This window comes from Sus scrofa, chromosome X, assembly GCF_054392235.1.
Source record: "Sus scrofa isolate SSC_HxYL_T2T_F1_AM1 chromosome X, Sscrofa_HxYL_maternal_Yorkshire_Landrace_v2.0, whole genome shotgun sequence".
Lineage (NCBI taxonomy): Eukaryota > Metazoa > Chordata > Mammalia > Artiodactyla > Suidae > Sus > Sus scrofa.
The window spans coordinates 117,906,460-117,929,621 of record NC_139401.1 but is presented as its reverse complement, the minus strand read 5'-3'; the positions used below and the strand labels follow the sequence as shown (position 1 = coordinate 117,929,621).

Sequence of the window (23,162 nt, the reverse complement as noted above, 5' to 3'; positions counted from 1 at the left end):
TTTCATCTCTGCTTGTTTAATCTTTAAAGCTTCTATTTTTCATTCACTGTTTCTTTTAATTTATCAATTTTTGCCTCCAGTTTTTTTCCCCAAAAATCTTCGATCATCTTTACTATCATTACTCTAAACTCTTTTTCATATAGGTTGCATATTTCCAGTTCACTTAGCTGTTTTTCTGTGATTTTTGTCTGGTTCCTTCATCTGGCTCATATTCCTCTCCTTTTCATTTTTCTAGCTTTATATAAGGTCTTCTTTTTGCAGGCTAGAAGGTGGTAGCCTCCCTTGCTTCTGGTATCTGCCCCCTTGAGAGTGAAGTTGACACAACAGCTTGTGGCAGGCTTTCTAATAGGAGGGGCCGGTGTCTGCCCACTGGTAGGTGGAGCTGCGTCTTGTCCCTCTGGTGGGTGGGGCTGTCTCTGGCCATAATTAGAGGTGGCTGTGTGCCTGGGAGGTCTTTAGGTAGCCTGTTTGATGATGGGGGGGGGGCTGTATTCCCACCATATTTGTTGTTTGGCCTGGGGCTTCTCAGCCCTGATAGGTGGGATCAGATTTTTCCAAAATGGTAGCCTCTTGGGGAGCTTACACCTATGATTATTCCCAGGATTTCCACCTCCAATTTCCTGCCTCTACGGCCAGCCACAACCAACTCCTGCCTTCCCAGGAGACCCTCCAAGATCAGCAGGTAGGTCTGACCCAGATTCTTATGGAGGCCCTGCTTTGCCCTGGAACCTAGTGCACATGAAACCCTGCTTGCCCCCTCCAAGAGACACACAGTCCTGTGGAACTCCTGCACTCAAGCCCCACTGGGCTTCAATGGTAAATGCTTTAGGGTCTCCTCCTCCCAATGCCAGACCCCTGACATGGGGTTTGGAACCTGACATGGAGTTTGGAACTCTTACTCCTGTGGCAGAGCCTCTGTGATATAGTTATTTTCCAGTATGTGACCCACCCACCTTGCAGGTAGGGGGTTACTTATATCACAAAATCGCCCTTCCTACTATCTTTATGTGGCTTAGTCTTTGTCTTTGGGCATAGGATATATTTTTTTGGTGGCTTCCAGTCTATTTTGTTGATGGTTGTTCAGTAGTTAGTAGTAATTTTGGTGTTTTCATATGAGGAGGTGAGCTCAAGTCTCTCTAATCTGCCATCTTGTCTCCTCATTTGCTTATTTATTCAAAATTTCTAACTGCTTTCTAAGTAATAGGTATAGAACTATAATAACATGGGCTTTGGAGTCAGTTGATCTAGATTCAAACTGTAACTCCTCCTTCTGACTAACTTGTGTGATCTTAGGCAAGTTGCTTAACTTCTCTGGGCCTCAATTTTCTCCTGTATAAGAGAAAGGTACTAATGGTGATACACCTATCCATAGTTTTGCTTTTCCCAGTTTCAGTTACCAGAGGTCATCTATGGTCTGAAAATATTAAATGGATAATTCTGGAAATAAACAATTGATAAGTTTTAAATTATATGCCCTTCTCGTGTACTGTGATGAATCTCATGCTGTCCAGCCTGTCCCACCTAGGATCCCCAGCCATCGACATCATCTGCTCCTGACAATCAACCATTAACATCATCATGGCTAAAAGGTCCATGATATCCTGAAGCAGATGCTCCTCCTTTTGAGATGCCATCAGAAGGTCAGTAGTAGCCTAATGATATGTCACAATGCCTCCAACCATTCACCTCACTCCGTCTCATCATGTAGGCTTTTTATCATCTTGCATCATTGCAGTAAGAACGGTGACTAAAGTACAATAAGGCATTTATTTATATATTTATTTTTGGCCATTTATTTTTGGAAATTCCTTGGCCGGGGATCTAACCTACACCACAGAGTAATCAGAACCACAGTAGTGATAATGCTGTATCTTTAACCCACTGCACCACCAGGGAACTCCCAATAAGATATTTTTGAGAGAGAATGAAAGAAAGAGAGAGAGATCACATTCAAACAACTTTTATTACAGTATACTTTTATATTTATTCTGTTGTTATTAGATATTGTTAACATCTTACTATGTCTAATTCATTAAAATTTTTCATATGTAGCTATATATAGGAAAAACATAGTATATATAGGGCTTGCTCATTTCAGGCATCCACTGGGGCCTTGGAAGGTATCTCCTGTGATTAAAGGGGGACTACTGTACTACTCCTAAAGCAGTACTTGGCTCACAGTCAGCATTCAACAAATGCTGCTGCTATTGCTACTGTCCCTATTGCTGCCATTTGAGTATTGTGAAGGTTAATGTCACAATGTATAGAAAATGCTTAACATGGTGCCCCACAAATAGTCAGCACATGATAAACAGTAGCTATTATTAGCATTATTTCTGTGTTAAGCACAAGAGGTACACAGATGAGTAAGTCACCCTCTCTACTCTTAGAGAACTAGCCATCTAGAATTTATAGCTACCAGATTAATCCAACCATATTTCACAGTTCAGTTCAAACGTGACCTTATCCACAAGGCTTTCACTGATTCCCTCAGCTGGAAAGAATATTAAAAATATTACATTTACTAAAATTTCCATGACTGTTTTTCCTGCACTTTTCTTATCAAATCTTAGCACATTGTACTTTTATTTTTATTTGTTTACACATCTTTGCTCTATTTCTAGACTTTTAGTTACTAGAAGGGCAGTCAGTGAATGTGTTTTACTAATCTTTTAGCTGCCAGAGTATAGACAAATGGTTTTTCATTCTTTTGTCCTTCTTTCCATCTTTTATCCATCTTATTCCATCAAATATTTGAGTGTTTTGTTTATAGTGGGCATTTAATAAAGGCTGGTTAAATGAACAAGCAATGGAGATAACCATTTGAAATTCAAGAAAGCACATTATTTATTAAGTATATCTAATATATTTTCAAAAAGTATAAAAGTAAACTTTTTTAGGTCATAGGAACAGATTTCCACTTCATTTTGCGTTTGTACTAAGTTCCACTTGGTAGCTTTTTGGCGCCATCTTATAGCTATTTCAAGTGGGATTCTTTCATGGAGTACATATTTTTAAAATATTGTCATGCTGTGCCCAGGATAGTCACAGAACTTCCACAGCAAGTGATCCTTGTTGAACTACAGAGTTATTAATAATGACAGGTCATTTTGACACTTTAATTAGTGTCCAGCACTATTTCCATTAGTTAATACATATTTTTAACATCATCGTGTCCAACAACAATTGTACTGTAGATTTACTTGGCACTGCAATTTCCCCAATGGATCATGCCATCCCAAGTTGCTGGAGATCTTGTTAAAAATACTAAGAAAATGCCTTTTGTAGGTAAAGGTCAAATAATTAATCAAAAATATTTTTAATGCCAAGTGGCCAAACCTTTTCCTCTACTTCTTTTTAAACATGTAGAAGGTTTTCCATAATCTTTCTCCTACACTCTTCCCCTTCCTCTTGTTTACATGATTCTGAATAATAGGGTGCAGGGAAAGGAGATTAGATAGGGCCATTTAACAATCTCTTCAGAGTTATCCACATCCCAGCAAATCCTAGACACTGCTAGATGATATCCAAATATTCAGTTGCTGTAGTCTGAAGCAAAAGTCAGTCCTGTATCATTAGTAACTATAAAATTATGAAAGTAGCTTCTTATATTGAAGCATTAGATGGTTATTTTACCCAGATACTTAGTAAAACTATTCATTGATTAATATGTGGAGCTTTTTCTGTCTTGTTCACTTACGTATTTTCAGAACTAGAAAGCAAAGTCGGTGTACGATAAACGTTTTTGAATAAATGCACTAAGGAATAGATCCCATTTGCCTAAGATTTCACAGTACCTAAATGCTATAAGCACTAAAGACTAATTTTTAAATTGTTTTGAATGTAGAGGTACCAAACAGCTATTCTAATTTTTATTAGGTGAATCCCATCAAGTGTTTATACTAACTCCTTTAGCAATTTTCAGTATTTCTGAGAATTCAGATGAGAATCAGATGAAATCACCTTTTGCATTTGAATTTACTGCACTTAATTTCGATTTTTTTTTCCCCTACACAAAATTTCCCCCCTAAACTGTCCTCCTCCAAACCCATTCAAACTTATCTGCTTGGACACAGTGGAGTCTGAGATAGATACAGATTTTAAAATTACTAGACCTCTGAAAAGGGCCAGTATTTTCATACATGGGTATGAAATATGCATAACTCTTAATTGTGAACTACTGCATCTCCGGTTTTTGTTTTCTTTTGAAACAGAAACCTGAACTACTAGGAGCCTGAATTAGAGGGACAGGTGGACCGTCGGCTCAAAAAGTGGCCTCTGAGCCTTGTGCCTGAGGATCTGTGCCCAGGATAGCATAACTAACGTCAGGGAGCATTAGGAGCTAGAGGAGGTCATTTTCTGCTTGGTTAGAAGCCCTCCCCTTGGACCTAGATCATGACCTGGCCTTTCAATTTGGCACAAGTAAGAAATTTTACTAAAAAGTGCTATGGGGCACACATGGCCCTTGATGATCTGGCTCCTGCCCGTGTCTCTAGCCTCATTTCCAGCCACTCTGCACACACCTTGTGCTGCCATATTTTGCACTTCTTTGCCCTGTATTTCCCCCCCTCCCAAAGTAAATCAGGGACACAGCAGTGCATGAGGCAGATGTCTTGGAGTAGGAAGCTTCATAGGTGCCCTCTCTATGCCTAATTATAGGGATACTTCAGTCTGGAGAACTTGAAGAACTTCCTAGTGCTGCCAATCAGAATTAACTGTTTTCTCCTCTAGGTTGCCATAATGTTTTGTTTAACATCCTGCCTTTCAAAAACTATCATGCTTTGCATTATATTATACTTAACTGTGAATGTAAATATATCTCCCACTAGATCATCATCTTGAAGGCAAAGTTTATTTTCTCATCTCTCTCAACAATCTCTACAATAATTTGGGAATCATCAAGCTGAATACATATTTTTTAGCTGTTCAAAAACAAAGATGATGCTATGGGACCTGAGAAGGTATCCATTTGAGTCCCAGTCAAGGTTTCCCCCCTCCTCATCACTATCCTGTCTGTCCCCTGACCATCAATCTCTACTCTAGATCCCAGACGCCGCTGTAAAGAGATATTTAAAAAAAAAAAAAAAACACAGTTAGGCTGAGGATAACAAAGAGTTCTATATTCAGATTTAACTCACGGTTATTGAATACTCATTTGACTGATGAGGAGATGGAGACTCAAATAACTTCGGGGAGCTTGCCAAATGTCACACGATTACACAGCTAATGAGTGACTCTGCCAGGACTGAAATTCAAGCCCCCTGACACAAAGTCAGAATATCTTTCCACAAACACTGAAATGTTTAGGTGAACTTCTCTCACTCTCTGTAATTCTAATGCACCTACTTGCTTAATCAGAAACATTTGCCGTGTACCCTCAGCCAGGAAGAAGCTAAATATTCTGAACACGTGAGGCTCATTTTATGTACATATTTATTTCCATGTTTATGTATTTGTGCCTTTTATGTTTTTTGTGTTTGTATATTTATTTGTTCAGGTATTTAGTGTACTTATGTGTTTATATGTTGTGCTTATGTTTTATTTATACATTTATGAATTTCTTTGTCTTATCTATAGGGCTATAAAGCTCTTTCTCCCAGTGGTATTAGAGGAGAGAACATCAGTTAATTATATCTTAATTTCCTGTAGTGTTTCTCAGGATTTCTGCTTAAAATAGGTGTTGAATTTCTTTTAAAAGACACTAGCTCTTGAGCTTCTGGGGAAGAGGACTGAGAGAGCAACTGTTTTGAGAACCAAATTGCTGATTTTGGGAAACACCTCAAAGCCAACAGAAGCTTCAGCTACAAGAGCAGGACAAAAGAAAATAAAACCTTCCCAAGCTTAAAAGAGAATGAGGAAAATGATGAGGACAAGCCCAGGAGTAAAACAAGAAGTATTGTGATGCTACAGAGAAACCAGGAACCTCAGAGAGTCCAAGACATCGAGCTGGCCTGGAGAAGCAGCAAGTGGAACCAAAAAGGGCCAGTGTGAGGGAGCTGATGCTTTCTGCCCTGAAAGTGATACAAGACCAAGTGGACATTTGAAAAAGCACGCAGGAAAAACTCATCAAATGCTGTGGGACACTGATGAAGGAGGTCACAGCACTGAAAGAAACCCTGAGATGGGAAAATTATTGACTAAATATCATGGAAGAGAGAATCAGTACAAATGAGAACCATATTGAGCTTCAATCTCAAAAGATCAAAACCATTTTTAAGCAAACAGCGCTTCACAGTGTAAGAAAAGGTGATGGATCTTGAAAACGCATCAAAGAGGTATAATATGTGTACATCTGTCATCCGTGAAGGTGCCGAAAATGAGAGTAACCTTGAAACTATTATTAACGAAATTATTGATAACATTTTTCCAGAGGTAAACATAGATCTCAATTTAATGCAGAGAGAATTTAAAGGTCCCCACTCAAATATACCTCTTAAAGTAAAAGTCCAAGGCACATAATTGTACAGTTCTTAAACTTGAAGGAAAAAGAAACTTGCAAGCTGCTCAGAAAAGAAGAATTGATTTTCAACAAGGTAAAGATAGGGCTGACACCTGACTATGCCTTACAGTGGAAGAGAGACGAAATTGGAGCAAGATCTACTACCAGCTGAAGTTCTTGGGTCCGAAGCCTCAAGTGAACCATCCAGCCAAACTATCTTTCATATTTGAAGATGAGAGAAGAATCTTTGACAATTAAGATGACCTCAAGGCATTTATCAGCAAAACTCCAAAACTGCTTGCTTTACTGCAAATAGCTGTAGCCCAGGGACAGGGTGCTCCTGGAGATAAGTGACTAAACTGATTTTAAAAGCTATTTCTTAATAGAATTTAGGTCTTAGTTTTAGGATTAATTGCATTTTTTCCAGAGTAATTAGTGTAAGTGAAGTAAAAATAAAATGTTGACTGATTTGTTGTTGTGTGTCTGTCTGTCTATCTATCTGTCATCTATCCTGCATAAGAAGAGAAGAAATAAGCAAAAAAAATGGGAAGGCATGAGGGAGGGATATATGGGAGAGAGGATATGAATACAGCAAGATAATAATGAATGTTGGGTGGGATATAGGGAGACATTGGAATATGATAGAGGAAAATGAGAAAAATAATCTTATTGAACACAATAAACTAAACTATTTAAAACTAACAGACCTGTTATAGAGAAAGAAGATTTTCCCCTAACATCTGTCAAGGATACTTAGAGTTTTTAGAAAACTTGACCAGAAGATCCCTTTGTGGCTCAGTGGTTAACAAACCTGACTAGGATCCATGAGGTTGCAGGTTTGAGCCCTGGCCTCACTCAGTGAGTTAAGGATCCGGCATTGCCGTGAGCTGTGGTGTAGGTCGCAGACGCAGCTCGGACCCAGTGTTGCTGTGACTGTGGTGTAGGCCGGCAGCTGTAGCTCCGATGCAACCCCTAGCCTGGGAACCTCCATATGCCACAGGTACAGCCCTAAAAAGCAAAAAAAGAAAAAAGAAAAAAAATTTTACCATATCTTAGAGCACTCAACAAGTAGAACTTGAAGAGATGCATGTACATTGAAATGATTGCCTATAAACTGATATTTTTAGAACAGATTGTAAACAGTGGGTGATGGTGTGGTGATGTGTTTTTCAATGGCTAATTTGTATTGCTCTTGGAGTTTAGACTTCTCCATTTTAACCTTAATTATACAATTGGTTAATCATACAATAAATGGCACTCAAAGAACCCAACTGTTGACCTCTTTACTTTCCTTCGGACAACTGATTAAAAGTTCCCAAATGATGTTACCTCCCTTCTCCTCCTCAAACACTCCACCCCTGAAAATTCTTACAATTTAGACGCACTAAGGCAAGTCAGACCCTGAAGCAGAAAAAAAACAAAAACAAAAACTTTCCTAGCACTGGCACTTTAAAGCATCCTGCCTGTGTCAGACTTAAACTGCTCACAGCATCCACTCTGATTTCCCACCCAAGGCAGTGGGGCTGAGCCCACCTCCTTCCTTCTGGGACCTTCAACTTCCTCCAACACAGGAAAAGGGGACACTGAGGGAGTTCCTGTTGTGGCTCAGGCTCAGCAGGTTATGAACCCAACTAGTATCCATGAGGATGCATGTTCCATCCCTGGCCTCGCTTAGTGGGTTAAGGATCAGGCGTGACTGTGGCTGTGGCTACAGCTCCAATTCAACCCCTAGCCTGGAAGCTTCCATATGCCATAAGTGTGGCCCTAAACCCGCCCCCCCCCCAAAAAAAAAGGAAAGGAAAAGGGGACACTGAAACACTTTTCAGCTTTACAGCAGCTCACCCTCACAGTCTTCCTTGATTTTATATCTATTCCTGAACCCTCACCCCCCATGTACTCAGATGCTTACAACATGCAAACACACACATATATTTTTCTTGTTGTTTCTCATATATAAATAAGAGGCTTGTTGCGATGCTAGGAGAATTATTATTTGGGGACAGTGGGACAATAGTTCCCTGTCTGGTTAATGGTGTGTGGTCTGAACGGAACCTTGTGGCCCTGCTAGATTGGAACACCACAAAACCCCATTTTCTCTCTCCACCCATTAACCTGAAGTGAAATTCACCTAGGCAATCACACTGTTGGTTTGCTTTATGACAGGCATCTAGAAGCCTGATCTTGCAGGTCTCCATGCCTTATGGCTCACGATGAGTCTTTTGATTAAATAAGTTTCAGTTCAGGTTCATCACTCGCATTTGATTTATTCTAGGAATCTTCCTTCACAGTCCGGAAAATACTTTCAGTTACAGCGTCGGGGAGTGACTTAGTGCCCCAAACTGTGCCTTTAATAATTGAAATCCTGGACCAAGGCTAAGTTGACACTCAAGCCCTGGGGGTGGGCCTCAGCTTCGCTTTTCACCTCTCAAAGAAGGTACTTCCCACCTCCAAAGCTCAATGGCCTCCCCAGGTCTTGCTCTTGGACCCGAATCTGTCTCTTTGGGGTCCTCACTGTCCAGAGCATCACTTGTTTAGTGTCACCTCAGTTCCTTACTTGTTCACACGCAGCTGCTCCACTGCCCATGTAGGATCATGGCTGAGACTTACTGGGGTGTGGGGAGGTTTGCGAAAACATATTAGTACCTTTTGAATGCACCAAATACTCTAGAGATCTGCCCTTATCCTTAGGTGACTTACAGCAGTGAAGCTGGGGGAGAGCTGGGGGAGATGCACGATAACGCCCATCAGTCTCTTGAGAGTGTAAGAAAAGTATTAGAATGCTTGGTCGTTCCTGTTGCCCACTGAGAATCACTGTCCTAAAACATAAAACTGGAAACAGTTAGCGAATGCTTAACAAACAGCTCTCTGAGGAAGAAAAAAAAAAAAAATCTCATTTGTAGCATTTGCTCGTTCAATGGTGTAAATTCTCTGACCATGGCCAGTTTTAAGCTACCAATATGATATTACGCGGTGTTGGGTTGAGATAAGATGCCCGCATTCAGCACTCCTGATCGGCTGTAGCCAGATCCAGCACATCCCTGGGAAGAGGCTAGCTTTGCCCTGGGCTTCTCCTGCTTGGACAAATTTAGCTTAAAAAAAATCCCATCATCCTATCCTGAGCTCAGTTATGAGAAAGGCTCCCCAGGCCACCTTGGGCATGGGCATGGCCCTTGGTGTCTCATTTCCTTTAAACTCTACCTTCTTGAAGTTTTTCTGGCACTCCTCTGCTCCCAAATGCAGCTTTTGTAAGATAGTTGCTCTTTTCTTTTCTCTGGGCTGATAGTTTCTGGAGCTTACAAACCACACTGGTCCCACCTTTATACTACACCACACACTCCACGTCAATGTACATAGTATGTACTTAATAAAATCTCATGCCTCGTAATTCATGAGTTGATTCTGAAGCTTTTGCAGGGGGAACCTTTTCCAGTCTCCTGGGCTCAAGGTGTCAAAGTGCAAAGGGGTATGTCTCAGGAATATTTTCTGGTATCACCACCTCCCAGGACAGTGACAATGAGAGCTCCCATCCAACCCACCCTCTGTGCATCCCCCCAGTTTAGGGGGATGGAGAATCAGAGGCGGTCCAGCCATTTGAGATAAGCCTGGATGAGACTGATCATTCTCAGAACATTCCTGAAAGAGGAGCTGTTTAATATCAGCCAACTCTAGAGTAATAAACCAGGAGAGAAGCCCAGGCTTCTTGCTGTGTGTGTGTGTCGGGAAGGCCAGCAGAGCCACTATCAAGAACTCCATCTCACCTAAGTCCCAGCCTCAGCCTCGTTTGGCCTCTCTCACCAGCTTTGTAAATAGTAGGCTACTCAAGTTTTCTCTAGGGAGCATGGCAAAGGAATGTTTTTCCTTCTGCAGGCAGGCTACAGGGTCCAAGACTCACAGTGGTAGCCTAGAGATGGAGCTTCTGCTATCTCAATTGCCAGCCATAGTTTGAATGAGGGGCTTCTATGAAACCCGAATAATAAGCCCCTTCAAGATTCCACAGTGTCCCAGAGCAAAACCAAGAGTGAAGGTTATTCTCACCTACATAGTTCCAGGACATGTTGTTCAAGCCTCCATGCCGTTAGCAGAAATTCTGGGCTCTAGATTCAGGCTGCTGGTCCAGGAGCACAAACTTCAGCCTAGGAGCTTGCAGAGAGCAAGAGGACGCTATCATTGCTTTTTTTTTTTACATTATTAACAATGCATTTGATTGGTGCTTTTCTGTTTTACTAAGTATACCCACATTGGGTTTTTACATTTTAAATTAATTTTTTTTTTCACCTTTATCATTCCCAGCATCCAAGGCAGAGGCAGCATAAGGGTAGTGGTTAAGAACATGAGACTTCATTTTGCAACACAAACAAGTATTGAATCCTCATGTTCTACACCTGAAATTAATATAATGCGTGTCAATGATAACTCAAGAAAAAAGAACATAGACTTAAGAAGCTGTTTAGTTACTTTAAATAAAACATTTTTGAATTCTTTTCTAAATAAGACCCTTTCAATAGATATATTCAAACCAATGAAATAGTTTGAGTAATCTTTTTCAAGAAAAAACATGGAAACATGAAATTGTATTTACAGATTACCTGGGTGTGAATCCTAGCTCTTCTCCTTGCTGGCTGTATTGGCCTTGGGCAATTTTTTTTAATGGCTCGGTATTTCAGCTTCTTCATCTGTAAAATGGGTCTGATAGTGGCAACTGTTCCCCTAGCGTTGCGATTGGCATAAAATGCGTTGGTAATTTATAAAGCACTTAGTGGCTGACACTGATCACGATAATTTCTACACAAATGTTTTGAAAATTGGCATGAATATTTTCACCCCGACAGATAGAAATTATCACTATAGTGTTTCAAGCAACCATCACGTTTGGCCAGTTTTACCTCGGATATTTCTGGAACCCTTGCTCTCTCCCCCTTCTCTCGTTGCACTGCCCTGGTTTAGGCACAGGGTAACAGCAAACTGCTCGCAGGTCTCCACGCCTTGCCTGATGGTCTTTCCTGTTGCAATCCTCGGATTCCCATGGCGCCCCCTTCTTTGACAATCTCCTATTTGTTTTCCATCACTGTTTATCATTACACTCCAAACTCCTGAAGAGTGGAAACTGCCATTCTCTCTGGATTGCCAGCATCTAGGACAATGCCTGGCACAAAGAGAATACTCAACAACCATGTATTAAATAATTGGATGGTTGGTTGCAGTGTGCCAGGCACTCGGTGGTGGCTGACAAGGGGGTTTTCCTTCAATCCTACCCCCAGTTCTGTATGATATGAAGTACCATTATTAGCCCCATTTTACAAATAAGAAAACCGAGGCCCAAGGAGGTGAAATAACTTGCCCTGCAAACACCTATTTATATTGATATGGCTCTTCTCTTCCTTATGTGATAATTTGCAATTTATAAATGGTGTGCAGGAGCAGAGGATGCCAGGAAGCTACAACTGAAATCTCTGATGCGTGAAGATATGATATTCAATTTTCCTATTAAAAGAGCTGTTACTTTATTTTCACAGTTTGTTCTTAGAGTACAGTATTTTTAAGGAGCATTTGTAATCTATGAAGGTAAAAATTTTACGTAAAGACGCAAGTGGCTATTTTTTACAACAATCAACTGATCTGTGAGTCCACTGGATGCTATACTTTAATCCCCTCACGTAGTATTCGTCAGGAGCTTTGGTTAGTATCTTATCTATACATAAGCATTTCAAAAAGTCATTCATGGTCAAGGGAATTCCCGTTGTGGCTCAGAGGTAACAAACCTGACTAGTAACCAGGAGGACACGGGTTCGATTCTGGGTCTTGCTCAGTGGGTTAAGGATCTGGCATCGCCGTGAGCTGTGGTGTAGGTCGTAGACCTGGCTTGGGTCTGGCGTGGGCTGTGGCTGTGCTGTAGGCCGACAGCTGCTTCTCCAATTCAAGCCCTAGTCTGGGACCTTCCATATGCCAAGGGTGTGGCTCTAAAAAGACAAAAAAAAAAAAAAAAGTCATTCTCGGTGGACTAAATTTATGAAGAGCTGTCTATATCATTGAAAGCATATTTCTCTAGGGCATTGCGGGGAAGTTGCACAGATTAATAGCAGCAGTGGTAGCGGTAGCAGCAGAAGCAGCAGCTACCATTTACTTAGCACCTAGTTTGTACCAGGCCTTCTGTGCTGTAAGCTTTACTTGCTCCATCCCATAGAAGCCGTGTGCAATAGCTTCTGTTGTTTTCTTTATTTTACAGATGGGGAAACTGGGACTCAGAGAGTTTAACTCATTTTCTTGAGGTCACTCAGCTACTGAACAGTAGAACCCGACTGAAATCCAAATGTGTATGTGTCTCTAAAGCTTGTGTTTTTATCCCAGGTTGGACCTTGCAGGCTGTCCAAGTGACTTAACCCTCTCTGAGCTTCAGTTTCCTCACCTGTATAATGGAGGGAAGCAATGCGTCTTTGCAGGGCTATGAAGCTTTGAAATAACAGATGCCCGGGGGCTCAGAGGCACATAGTAGGCATTTAAGCCCTCTTGGCGGTGTTTATGCTAAGGAGGGTACTAAATGGGCAGAGGAAGATCTGAGATCCCTTTAAAGGCACTGGGAGCTGGAGAGGAGGGATCTACAGCTTTGGCACTCTTAGGCGCTGGCCCTCTCCCCTCCAGAATACAATGACCCGATGAAACTCTGAGCGACTGGCGAGGGGGCAGGGGCCAGAATTTGGCTCCAGCAACCTCTGCAGGGACTCGAGGAGAGAGAGGCGGGGGCTGGGAGGGGCGTGGAAATCCCGGTCGTCGGAGGACTGCAGGTGTCAGGGAGTTGGTGTAGGTGGGCTCCCAGCGCCTGACAGAGGGAGGGGAGGAGGTTGGAGCGGCCGAGCGGGCGGGGGAGAGAGGGAGGCGGGGCCCTGAGCCGGAGAGGCTGTCCTTAGACTGCTCTTCCCTGGCCGGGCAGTTTGCTGCATCTGGGGGAGCTCACTGGAGAATCTCCAACAACGGAGCGGGCCTTCAACTACCGTAAGTACCTGCAAATGAGCGCATTGCCTAGTGGCTGAAGATTAAATACTGCCCATCAGATCTAAACAAAACCCCGAAATAATCTCTCTGCTCTCATTAATTGCTGTAAATTTAAATGTTCCCTGGTCTTTCCCCCCACCCCCTTCATTCCTTCCTCTCTCCTTCCCTCCCCGGATCCCGGCCATGCCTCGCCGAGAATCTCTGGGCACTGTAGCTATCTTCCCTTCTCGGTCTTCCCTCCAAACCTTTAGCGGAGCAGGAACCGGACACCCCGCCGAGCCCAACCCCTTTAATTCCTGGAGCCCCTCAAAGCTATGCAGGGGGCGAGTCATTAGACATTTCGCGTTTGTCACCCTCAAAAGCACTGCGGCGCTGCCTAAGGGTGGAGGAAGTGCTTGGGGTGGAGTACAAGGGGGGGATGAAAAGGCTAGATGCCGAAGTTGGGGGTGGGTGTGCGTGGGGGGGGGGTGAAAGGCCAAAAATGGGCGTGACCAATTAACCTGAAGCTTGCAGCTCCTTCCTGTGTTCCCTGGACAGAAGATTCATCATTCTGACTGGATATAAATGGTAGAGTTTCCTTAGTAGGTTGGGGAGGGGTGAGCCATGCTGAGAAGCCCAGCTTCCCTTATTCCACTTAAGCCCCCAGGAAATGAAAGGCTGGTTTAGGGGTCCAGGTGGCAGGCTGGAAGCTCAGAGGGCATCCCTGAGCAGAATCTCAGGAGGTAAAACCTGAGTTCCCCCAATCGATTCTAGCCCAAAGCCTCAGGGGTACAAAGCAACAGGGTGGCATCTGAGCTTGGGCCTGGGCCTGCCCCTGAGAGGAGTGGGGGCAACGGTCTCTAGGAGCTGAGCTGGAAAAAGAGCATCTTTAGGGCCTTATATCAGCTTAATGCCCCCTTGGGGAAGAAAAAGAACCACTTTTAGTGAACTGTTCCCTATGTGCCTGGTACTGTACATAGATTGCCTCGGATCTAAGACAGCAACAATGCTAGGTAGATATTATTCCCCAACTTTATAGACAAGAAAAGTTCAAAGGGGTAATTTGAGCATCCTTCAATGCAAAGTAAGAAATGCTAAGGGAAACCGTGCCACTTTGGATCCCTGACTGTCCACCTGCTTCCTGCTGCCCAGATATTTGAATCTTCCCCTTTGCCTGCTCCTTCATCCCTCCCAGTGTCAGCAATGGAGCAAGTTAGAAGCTTAGGTACCAGGATCTGGGGGGTTTTTTTGGGGGGGGGGGAGTGGAAATCACCCCCTTTCTGTTTTGGGAGCTATCTTTATCCTAGTCTATTGAGATAGAATTAAACAGCTAGGGTCAACCAGAACCTCAGACTCTGGAGAGCTGGTAGAGGAGAGTTAGCCTGAATTTATGTGGTGGACTCACACCTCCCCTGGGCAAGAAGGTTCTCTGGGTGCAAGCGTTGAGATAGGAGAGGCAGAAAAGCATAAGGGGTCTGCTTGTGAACATGGAGGGCCTGTGGGCAATAGTGATTTTCAAGAAAATGAGAAGGCCTCCCTGAACTCCAAGACCTTTGCCATAGTCCCTGAAATTCAAACGATTACTTTTCCCTTAGGGGCAGTGAACAGAAATGCTAATAAATTACAGGCAGCCAATGAATCATTTACATCTTATATCAATTAGCTCAAGTAATTTGATTCCCCAACACCTACTTGAGATGGAAGTTTTGAGCTTTTGGAGGGTAAGAGATAAGAATGAAAGCAATCCTAGGTTTGAAGCATTCTACAGAAGGGGCGGCCTGGATGGGTTGGGATGGGAGGGCGAGGGAGGTTGATAAAGGGGTTAGGGGCTGTCTCTGAAAGTTTAAATACTGCTTTTAGAGCATGGGTGGGCATTAGGGTTAAACATGAATTTGAGTTTTGGCTCTGATATGTCATATCTTTGGGCAAATTACATATCCTGTCTAAGCCAATTTCCTAACCAGCAAAATGGGGGATGGTAGGAATACGTCCTTTGTTTGGTTGTTGAATGACAGACATGTATATGTGAGTAAAGGATCTGAAATGGCGACTGTCTATACCGCCCTCATGATTAGGGCCTGGATTAGGTTGCTCTCTGGGCCTCTGACATCATAGATACCAGCAAAGACCTTGGATGGGGGAAGGGGGAAGTGAGGCAAGGGGGCAAAGACACGCAGCAGGTACCCCTGAGAGCCTGTGAGCCAGTGGAAGGTCGGCTATTCAGGTAGATGTAGTGACCCAAACTGAACTTTAAGGAGCAGGATAAGGCTCCTGAATAACAGCACTTCTGCTTTTAGATCTCACCACCTGCTGAGGGGCGAAGCCCTTCAAGACTCCAGAGGCTCCATGACCCTGGACAGGCCAGGGGAGGGGGCCATGATGCTGCGGACGTTCACTCTCTTCCTCTTTTGCATGCGTGAGTACAAGGAAGTTGGGGGGGGCGGTGGCAAGGGACCCTCTCAGGGGTGCCTCTGTGAGTGGGTGCCTTGGGAAAGGAGTGACGCATATTGAGGTGCGAGGGTGGGTGGGGACAAGGTGGGGGCTCTCCTTTACCATAATGTCTCTTTTCAGGGCTGAGTCTGGGTATGACACCAATAGGTAAGTGAGTCCTGCCACCTCGGGTACCTTCCTGCCTGAAGGCTGCAGGACATTGGCCTGCCTCCATGGCCCCGGACATAACTGCCTTGAGATCGCAAAGACAATTTCCAGATTGAGCTGGGTGTGACTCAGGAGCCCTCATCTCCTGACTTGGCTTGCCATAAAATAGTAAAGCGATTCCCCAACTCATTTGAATCCCTTGAGCAAATATCCTGGGTTCCCTGTTGCCCACATAAGCACACACTCCTGTCCTCAAGGTCGGGGCTAATGTTATGGGACGTGGTGGGGGATGGGGATGATATGGGAGGGAGAGGGTTGGACTGCTCACATCTTTGTTATCTTTGGGAATGACAGCAATGATGCAATCTCAACCGGAGCTGTGGATAGAGACCAACTACCCTCAGGCCCCTTGGGAGAACATCACGCTTTGGTGCAAAAGCCCCTCTCGGATTTCAAGCAAGTTCCTGCTGCTGAAGGATAAGACACAGATGACCTGGATCCGCCCTTCCCACAAGACCTTCCAAGTTTCTTTCCCCATCGGTGCCCTTACTAATTCCAATACAGGTCTTTACAGGTGCTGCTACTGGAAGGAGACTGGCTGGTCAGAGCCCAGTAAAGCTTTAGAGTTGGAGGCACCAGGTAAGAAGACAGAGATCAAGAATAAACTCCAGCTCCTGGGATTCAGACTTGACTTCCCAGAGCACAGTTTGTTTAATTAATTCATTTTTTTTTTTTTTTTTTAGGGCCGTGCCTGTGGCATATGGACGTTCCCAGGCTAGGGGTCGAATCAGAGCTGTAGCTGCCGGCCTACACCACAGCCACAGCAATGCCAGATCCAAGCCACATCTGTGATCTACACCACAGCTCACACAAAGCCAGATCCTTAACCTACCGAGGGAGGCCAGGGATCAAACCTGCATCCTCATGGATACTAGTTGGTTTGACTCCGCTAAGCCTAAACAAATGACTCCTAATTCTTTTGTTTACCTCCAGTGCACACAAGCATACATGCAGGCATCCCACAGTTAGCAAGTAAGGGCCTCCTCTCTACAGGCAATGCAGCGTGAGGACACAGACTCTGGAACAGACCTAGAGGGCAAGCTCTCAAGATAGGGCAGACCCTAGTTGGGGAAAGAAGGGATGACAAGGATCATACAAGGAAGAGACACTTAAGTAGAGCCCTGTGCTGCTCCCTGAGCAGTGCTGCCCTTGCTCTACCTGAATTCCAGTTCATTCTCTCCTCCCAGGCCAGCTGCCCAAGCCTATCTTCTGGATCCAGGCTGAGACCTCCCCTCTTCCTGGATGCAATGTGAACATACTCTGCCATGGCTGGCTGCAGGATTTGGTATTCATGCTGTTCAAAGAGGGATACGTGGAACCCGTGGATTACCAAGTCCCAACCGGGACAGTGGCCATATTCTCCATTGCCAACATGACACCTGAGAGTGAAGGGGTGTACATCTGCCGTACTCATATCCAGATGCTCCCTACCCTGTGGTCAGAGCCCAGCAACCCCCTGAAGCTGATTGTGGCAGGTGGGTGTGGCTATGGCTGCTGGGGTCTTATGATTGTTGTCCCCGGGATCATGGTTGGATGAGCCCAAGGTTTCCGATTTTACTTTCCTCGGCCAGTTCCCTGTAAGGCCCATGAGCTAGAGTCATTTGACATTTTACTGAGATGCAAATTAGAATCACACATGCTATGAGGCAGATGTCTGGGAGCCAATCACTTGGCTAGTGAGTGAGCCCAGCCAAATGTCCAGCAGCTTCAGCTCATCACAGCTTTGTTGCTGTCTATTTGTTGACTATCATGCATTCATTCATTCATTTGGCTAATATTTATTGAGCACTTAATATGTGCCAGGCACTGCCACTGCAGTCTTGTAAACTGATTTTGAAAATGTAAATGTATTTTTCTTCTATTTGTGATGTTTCTTTTTAAGTGTGGAAAATAGAATGGACTGCTCATGCTGGTGATAAAAATAAACAAGAAATGACAAAGAAAGCGATAGTTCATATTTTAAAAATGGCTTTGTAAATTAATTCAGTCCTGTATATACAGATCCAGTAAGGCAGTACCAAGCTTTAAGCACAGCAGCAGCTCCCCCAAAATGTCTAAATGCTAGACACACATCCCACCTCTAACTCCTTCATCCCATGGCCTGGATGCTTCTGGACAGAATTGGCCACACTTGCTTTAGTTCCTTCATCACGTAACATAGGCTTGGGGAAAGCTGTGGTGCTACATGAAGCACCCTGGACTTAGAAGCAAGAATCCTAGTTTCTCATTCCATCTCCGACATCGCCTCCCTGTGTGATATTGAGCAAATTACTTCACCTCTGTGCTTTGAGTTCCCCCACTCTAAAATGGGATAACAGCATCCAATCTACTGTACGATGCCTCTCTGTGCCTCAGTTTCCTCATTCGCAAAATTGGTATACTAATAATGCCTACCTCACAGGGTTGTTGTGAGGATTTGCTTAAATATACTATATGTACAGTGCCTGGCATATAAGTTCTCAATAAATGGTAGATCTTAATTTTACTAGTATAGCTTTTTATTGAGGATCAAGGAACAAAAGACTGTCTGTTTGAACTGCATGTTATGGATGTTTGTCGTATGAATGGCCGTCCTTCCAGTGTAGTTTCCACTGACACACACTTTTGCAGTTACCTGTTTGCTAGTGTCCCCCACTAGACCATAAGCTTTTGGCTGGCAGAGACTGTGTCTGCCTTCTTTCCTTGTATATCCCTAGACCTACGTGATGCCTGACACATCCTAAATGCTTAATGAACATATGATAGAGCTAATCCTTCCAATAATGAATGGGTGGGCCTACCTGGGATTGGAGGGGGTAAGAAGGAGTGGTTTGGGGGTGAGGTTTGCCCTCCACTTAGTAGTGTCATCTCTTTGGAGGAATAATACATGGGCATGGAGGTGTGGTCCCATTAACAGGTTTCTCTGGGTGGCAGACTTACTGGCAAATCCCTCCTTATTGGCTTCTTCCGATGGGAAGTAGGATCTCTTATGAGCTTAATATGTTCAAAAGCCATCCTTAATACTGCAGTGGCATTTATGCTTTATGAGGATAGACTCAAAGTCATCTTCAGAAATTTGGTTTCTTGGGGGTTTGGAAGAACTACATTTGGCATTTCGGGGACCTAAAGATGCAGAGAATTACAGATGTAGATATCCCACTGAGACACACCCCGACACATAGTTAGAGCTCAGTGAAGCTCAGAGTCTGTCTGGTGAGCTGAAAGGGACATAAGTGAACTTACCCTTGGTTACGTCTTAGAAAAGAGGCAGAGATTAAAGAAAGGGAGAGGGAGCAGAGAGTAAACTCCAGCTACCACTTCCCATCTAAAGAAACTAGGGAAATAAAGCCAGAATATAATAAAGAAGAATCATCTTACCTCTAACTCAGGGTCTCTTCCCTTTCTAGGACTCTATCCCAAACCAACTCTGACAGCCTATCCTGGGCCCATCATGGCGCCAGGAGAAAGTCTGAATCTCAGGTGTCAAGGGCCAATCTATGGAATGACCTTTGCTTTAATAAGGCTTGAAGACTTGGAGAAGTCCTTTTACAGCAAGAAGCCAATAAAAAATGAGGCATATTTCTTCTTCCGGGCTTTGAAAACCCACGATGCTGGACATTACCTCTGTTTTTACTATGATGGGTCTTACAGGGGTTCACTTCTTAGTGATATCCTGAGAATCTGGGTAACTGGTAAGAGAGGGGGAAGCCGTGGGACCTATGTTAGGGGCTAAGGATATACAACTCCCTCTGGGCTCCCTGGAGAACCTAATCATGCAGCTGGGGCTAGTGGTGGGGGAGGGAGCAGATTTTGTGTAACTGGCCTTGGGATGGGATTTGCCAAGGGTGGACTGGAGGAAGAGGAGAAGAGCCCTAAGTAGGGGAGGGATAGGTCAGACTGTTAGCCCTTTATATTTTGGATCTCGTCCTAGACACTTTCCCCAAGACCTGGCTACTTGCTCAGCCCAGTCCTGTGGTCCAAATGGGTCAGAACGTGAGCCTGTGGTGTCGAGGGCCAGTGGACGGAGTGGGGCTTGCACTCTATAAGAAAGGAGAGGACAAACCACTTCAGCGCTTGGATGTCACCAGTATTGATGATGACAAGTCATTCTTCCTCAACAATGTGACCTATAGTGATGCTGGCATCTATAGCTGCCACTATCTCCTCTCCTGGAAGACTTCCATCAGGATGACAGCACACAACACCGTGGAGATTGTGGTTGTAGGCAAGTGCTAACCATTATTGTTTGTTTATATCATCATCACAGTGTTATAAGGAGGAGCCAGTGGCCCTCTACCCTCTTGGATTTATGAGCCAAAGAAAAACACACTAGGAGGGCGATAAAGAATTTTCTCCTAGGATTGTTACTCAAGCCCTATTTGTCTTGGCATGGACAAGCCTCATTGTGACCCCTAGAAACGGTATTTTCCTTAGGATCGGGGGAATTTGCAGGTACAGGTCTTTTGGATTGAAGGTAGGAACCTAGGAGTCTTCAGAGAATCGAGGAATGGGCCAAGGGGCTCTGAGTCACAGTCAAATTTTGAAGCCGCTGATCTAGTGGAAGTGGAAAGAAGACGACGACCAAATAGGGAGCTGAGAAACATTTGTCGAGGGGGGAGGTACTGAGTTCAATGTCGCGTCTTCTAACTCTGATCTCTGGATTGATTGCAGATAAGCCCCCCAGACCCTCCCTGTCAGCCTGGCCCAGCACCGTGTTTAAGCTAGGAAAGGCCATCACCCTTCAATGCCGAGTACCTCATCCAGTTCTTGAATTTTGTCTGGAATGGGAAGAAAGAGCAACATCCCAAAAATTCTCAGTTGATGGAGACTTCATTATCAGTAACGTGGAAGGGAAAGGCACAGGGACCTACAGTTGCAGCTACCGCATAGAGGCACAACCTAACATCTGGTCACATCGCAGTGAGCCTCTGAAGCTGATGGGGCCAGCAGGTGAGAGCACAAGTCTTCCTAGGGTTACCCTCCTCACAGCTTTGGCCATGATACCCCTGGGACCCCAGAGCAATGCCCAGAAAGATATGAAAAGGGTAGTTGGGGGCTTGTAAGTCAGAGCCCTTGGGTTTGGGCATCCTTTCCCTGGAGTGGCCTCGCAGCCACTCAAAGGCGGGTGGCAGGATACTTTCAAGGGTCCCATTCTTCCTAAAAAATGAGCCTGAGACCTCTGCTTCAACGTCCCTTCACCTGCAGTCACCGATCCCCCTCCCCTCGTGAATGTGTTCACCTGTCCCTGTCCCTGTCCCCATCAAGGCCCCTGCTTCTGGTCTTCTCTGGCCACAGGCTTTCTCACCTGGAATTACGTTCTGAATGAAGCTGTCAGATTGTCCCTAATCATGCAGCTTGTTGCCTTGCTGTTGGTGGTGCTGTGGATAAGGTGGAAGTGTCGGAGACTCAGAATCAGGTAACTGTCTTGCCCAACCCCTGTTCCTCACTCTAGCTGAGTGTAAAGTCTCTCCAGAGATTCAGGAATGGGTCATACTCCAGTTGGGATGAACCACAGGGGCATACCCTTTTTATCCTCCACCTTCCGGGCTTAAGATACAAGACTCATTCCAGCCATTTTTCTTGCGCCACACAGAGGGGTCAGGACCCAAGGCAGAGGGTGGAGAAATGCATATTTCTCAGAGGCTAGAGAAGTAATCAGAATCTCATTGACTGATCCCCCAGGAGAGTGCCCAAACCTCCCTCCCAAGTGACCCTGCCTCTCAGAAATGATTGATGTCTTCCACGTTAAGTCGGTCTGAACTTTTTTTTGGTAAGAAGCCAGGCTGTCCTGTCTCCCAGGATGTTATCCAACTCCCGCTCCAACTTTTCACCCTTACTCCTATCTTTCAAGGGCTAGACAGCCTCGTGGTCCACCGTAGCTGCTGTGGAAGCCAGTCTCTCTGCCAGTCTGCCCCCTAACCACTGTACGGAGCATTCTGAGAATAGAGCCTTACAGTGGGTGGGTACCTGAGGGAGTGGATTGGGCCAGGGAATCAGACTGCTTCCTCTGGCCCATAAAGTATCAAGTCGGATGGGTTTTCCTCCCATTTACTCTTAGCCTTTTGTGTCCCGTGGGTCATCCCCTTCTTTCTGCGATCCCTATGGCCTTGTGTTCAAGCTCTTCTGCTTGAAAATGGGAAGAGAAATGACAGCTCCTCGCTTGGTGGGAGCCTCTGCTCCTGCAGGCCTTGCCTACTTTCCCCCACCCTCTGATCCTGGCTGTACCCCTCCCCCACTAAGATCATGGCCCTTTGTGTGCCTGGGAATATGCAATACACAATGGATGATGACTATGCGTGTGTGTGTCTGTGTTTTCCACTGGGATCTGAGGGACAGAGTGCTTGAGGAATGAGCAGGGAGCCACCTAAACTTTCTGCAAAACCACCGCCCTTTGAGCTTTTGAAAAGTTCAATGGGGCTCAAGCTCTCGTTCTCTTCAGAATCTAGCTTGACTTCCACATGCATTGGGGGTAACCTTCAAGCCAAGGGTTGGGAAAACATGGCGCTTTAAGTGCCCCACCCCAGCCCAGGACCACTGCATCAAAGAACAAGTTCGGAAACCTGATTTCAGAGAAGGCAGCTTTAAGAGCATGTTTTCCTGACCAGGAAGGAGGGTCCATGTTTTCCAAGTAAAAAATTGTCACGTGAACTTGGGCGTAACATCATCTAATTCTACAGGACCCATAACCCAAAGCTGCTGCACATTTCTCATCATAATCTGGGTGGGGATTGAGAGACCCCCCTCTGCCAAGCTTAGCTCAGCACTGACAATCCTCTGGTAATTCACTGCTGCTGCCTAGGCAACCCTTCCATAACAAAGGCAGGTGAGGCAGGTCAGTCTGAGGACCAATATTGCCATAAAAAAAAAAAAAAAAAAAAAAACTGCTTCCAAACTTAAACTTGGTGACCAAGAAACACCCAAGATCTCTCCCTCCGCTCCCACGCCCACCACCCAGAGCGGCCCATCCCACTGAGCTCCAGGGGTCCTGAGAGCTGGTGTTACAACCGCATTTTCACATCTGACATCTCAATTCCAGCAACAGCCTAATCAGGGGCCTTGGGGAGCTGACACTTGATATCGTCTGGGGAGGGGGGAGGGGGCGGGGGGCACGTGGGTCATG

The 23,162-nt window shown here is 44.8% G+C and overlaps 1 protein-coding gene across 49 annotated transcripts in view; it reads left to right on the top strand.

The window, feature by feature from the left end:
- IGSF1 (immunoglobulin superfamily member 1) overlaps positions 1-23,162 on the top strand; it is a 504,513-nt gene that overhangs the window by 475,306 nt on the left and 6,045 nt on the right. For 12 of the 49 annotated variants that reach the window (XM_085006609.1, XM_085006580.1, XM_085006582.1 and 9 more), the window contains 8 exons: positions 15,703-15,821; positions 15,977-16,003; positions 16,358-16,642; positions 17,251-17,538; positions 19,450-19,734; positions 19,974-20,267; positions 20,714-20,992; positions 21,338-21,458. In XM_085006609.1, the coding sequence (XP_084862735.1) occupies positions 15,752-15,821; positions 15,977-16,003; positions 16,358-16,642; positions 17,251-17,538; positions 19,450-19,734; positions 19,974-20,267; positions 20,714-20,992; positions 21,338-21,458 (1,649 nt within the window). In that variant the 5' untranslated portion in view covers positions 15,703-15,751. Of the gene's footprint in view, positions 1-261; positions 373-601; positions 683-1,525; positions 1,641-12,662; positions 12,751-13,181; positions 13,239-13,362; positions 13,427-15,702; positions 15,822-15,976; positions 16,004-16,357; positions 16,643-17,250; positions 17,539-19,449; positions 19,735-19,973; positions 20,268-20,713; positions 20,993-21,337; positions 21,459-23,162 lie in introns of those variants that run through there. The other 37 variants (XM_085006577.1, XM_085006588.1, XM_085006570.1 and 34 more) reach the window with 16 other exon arrangements.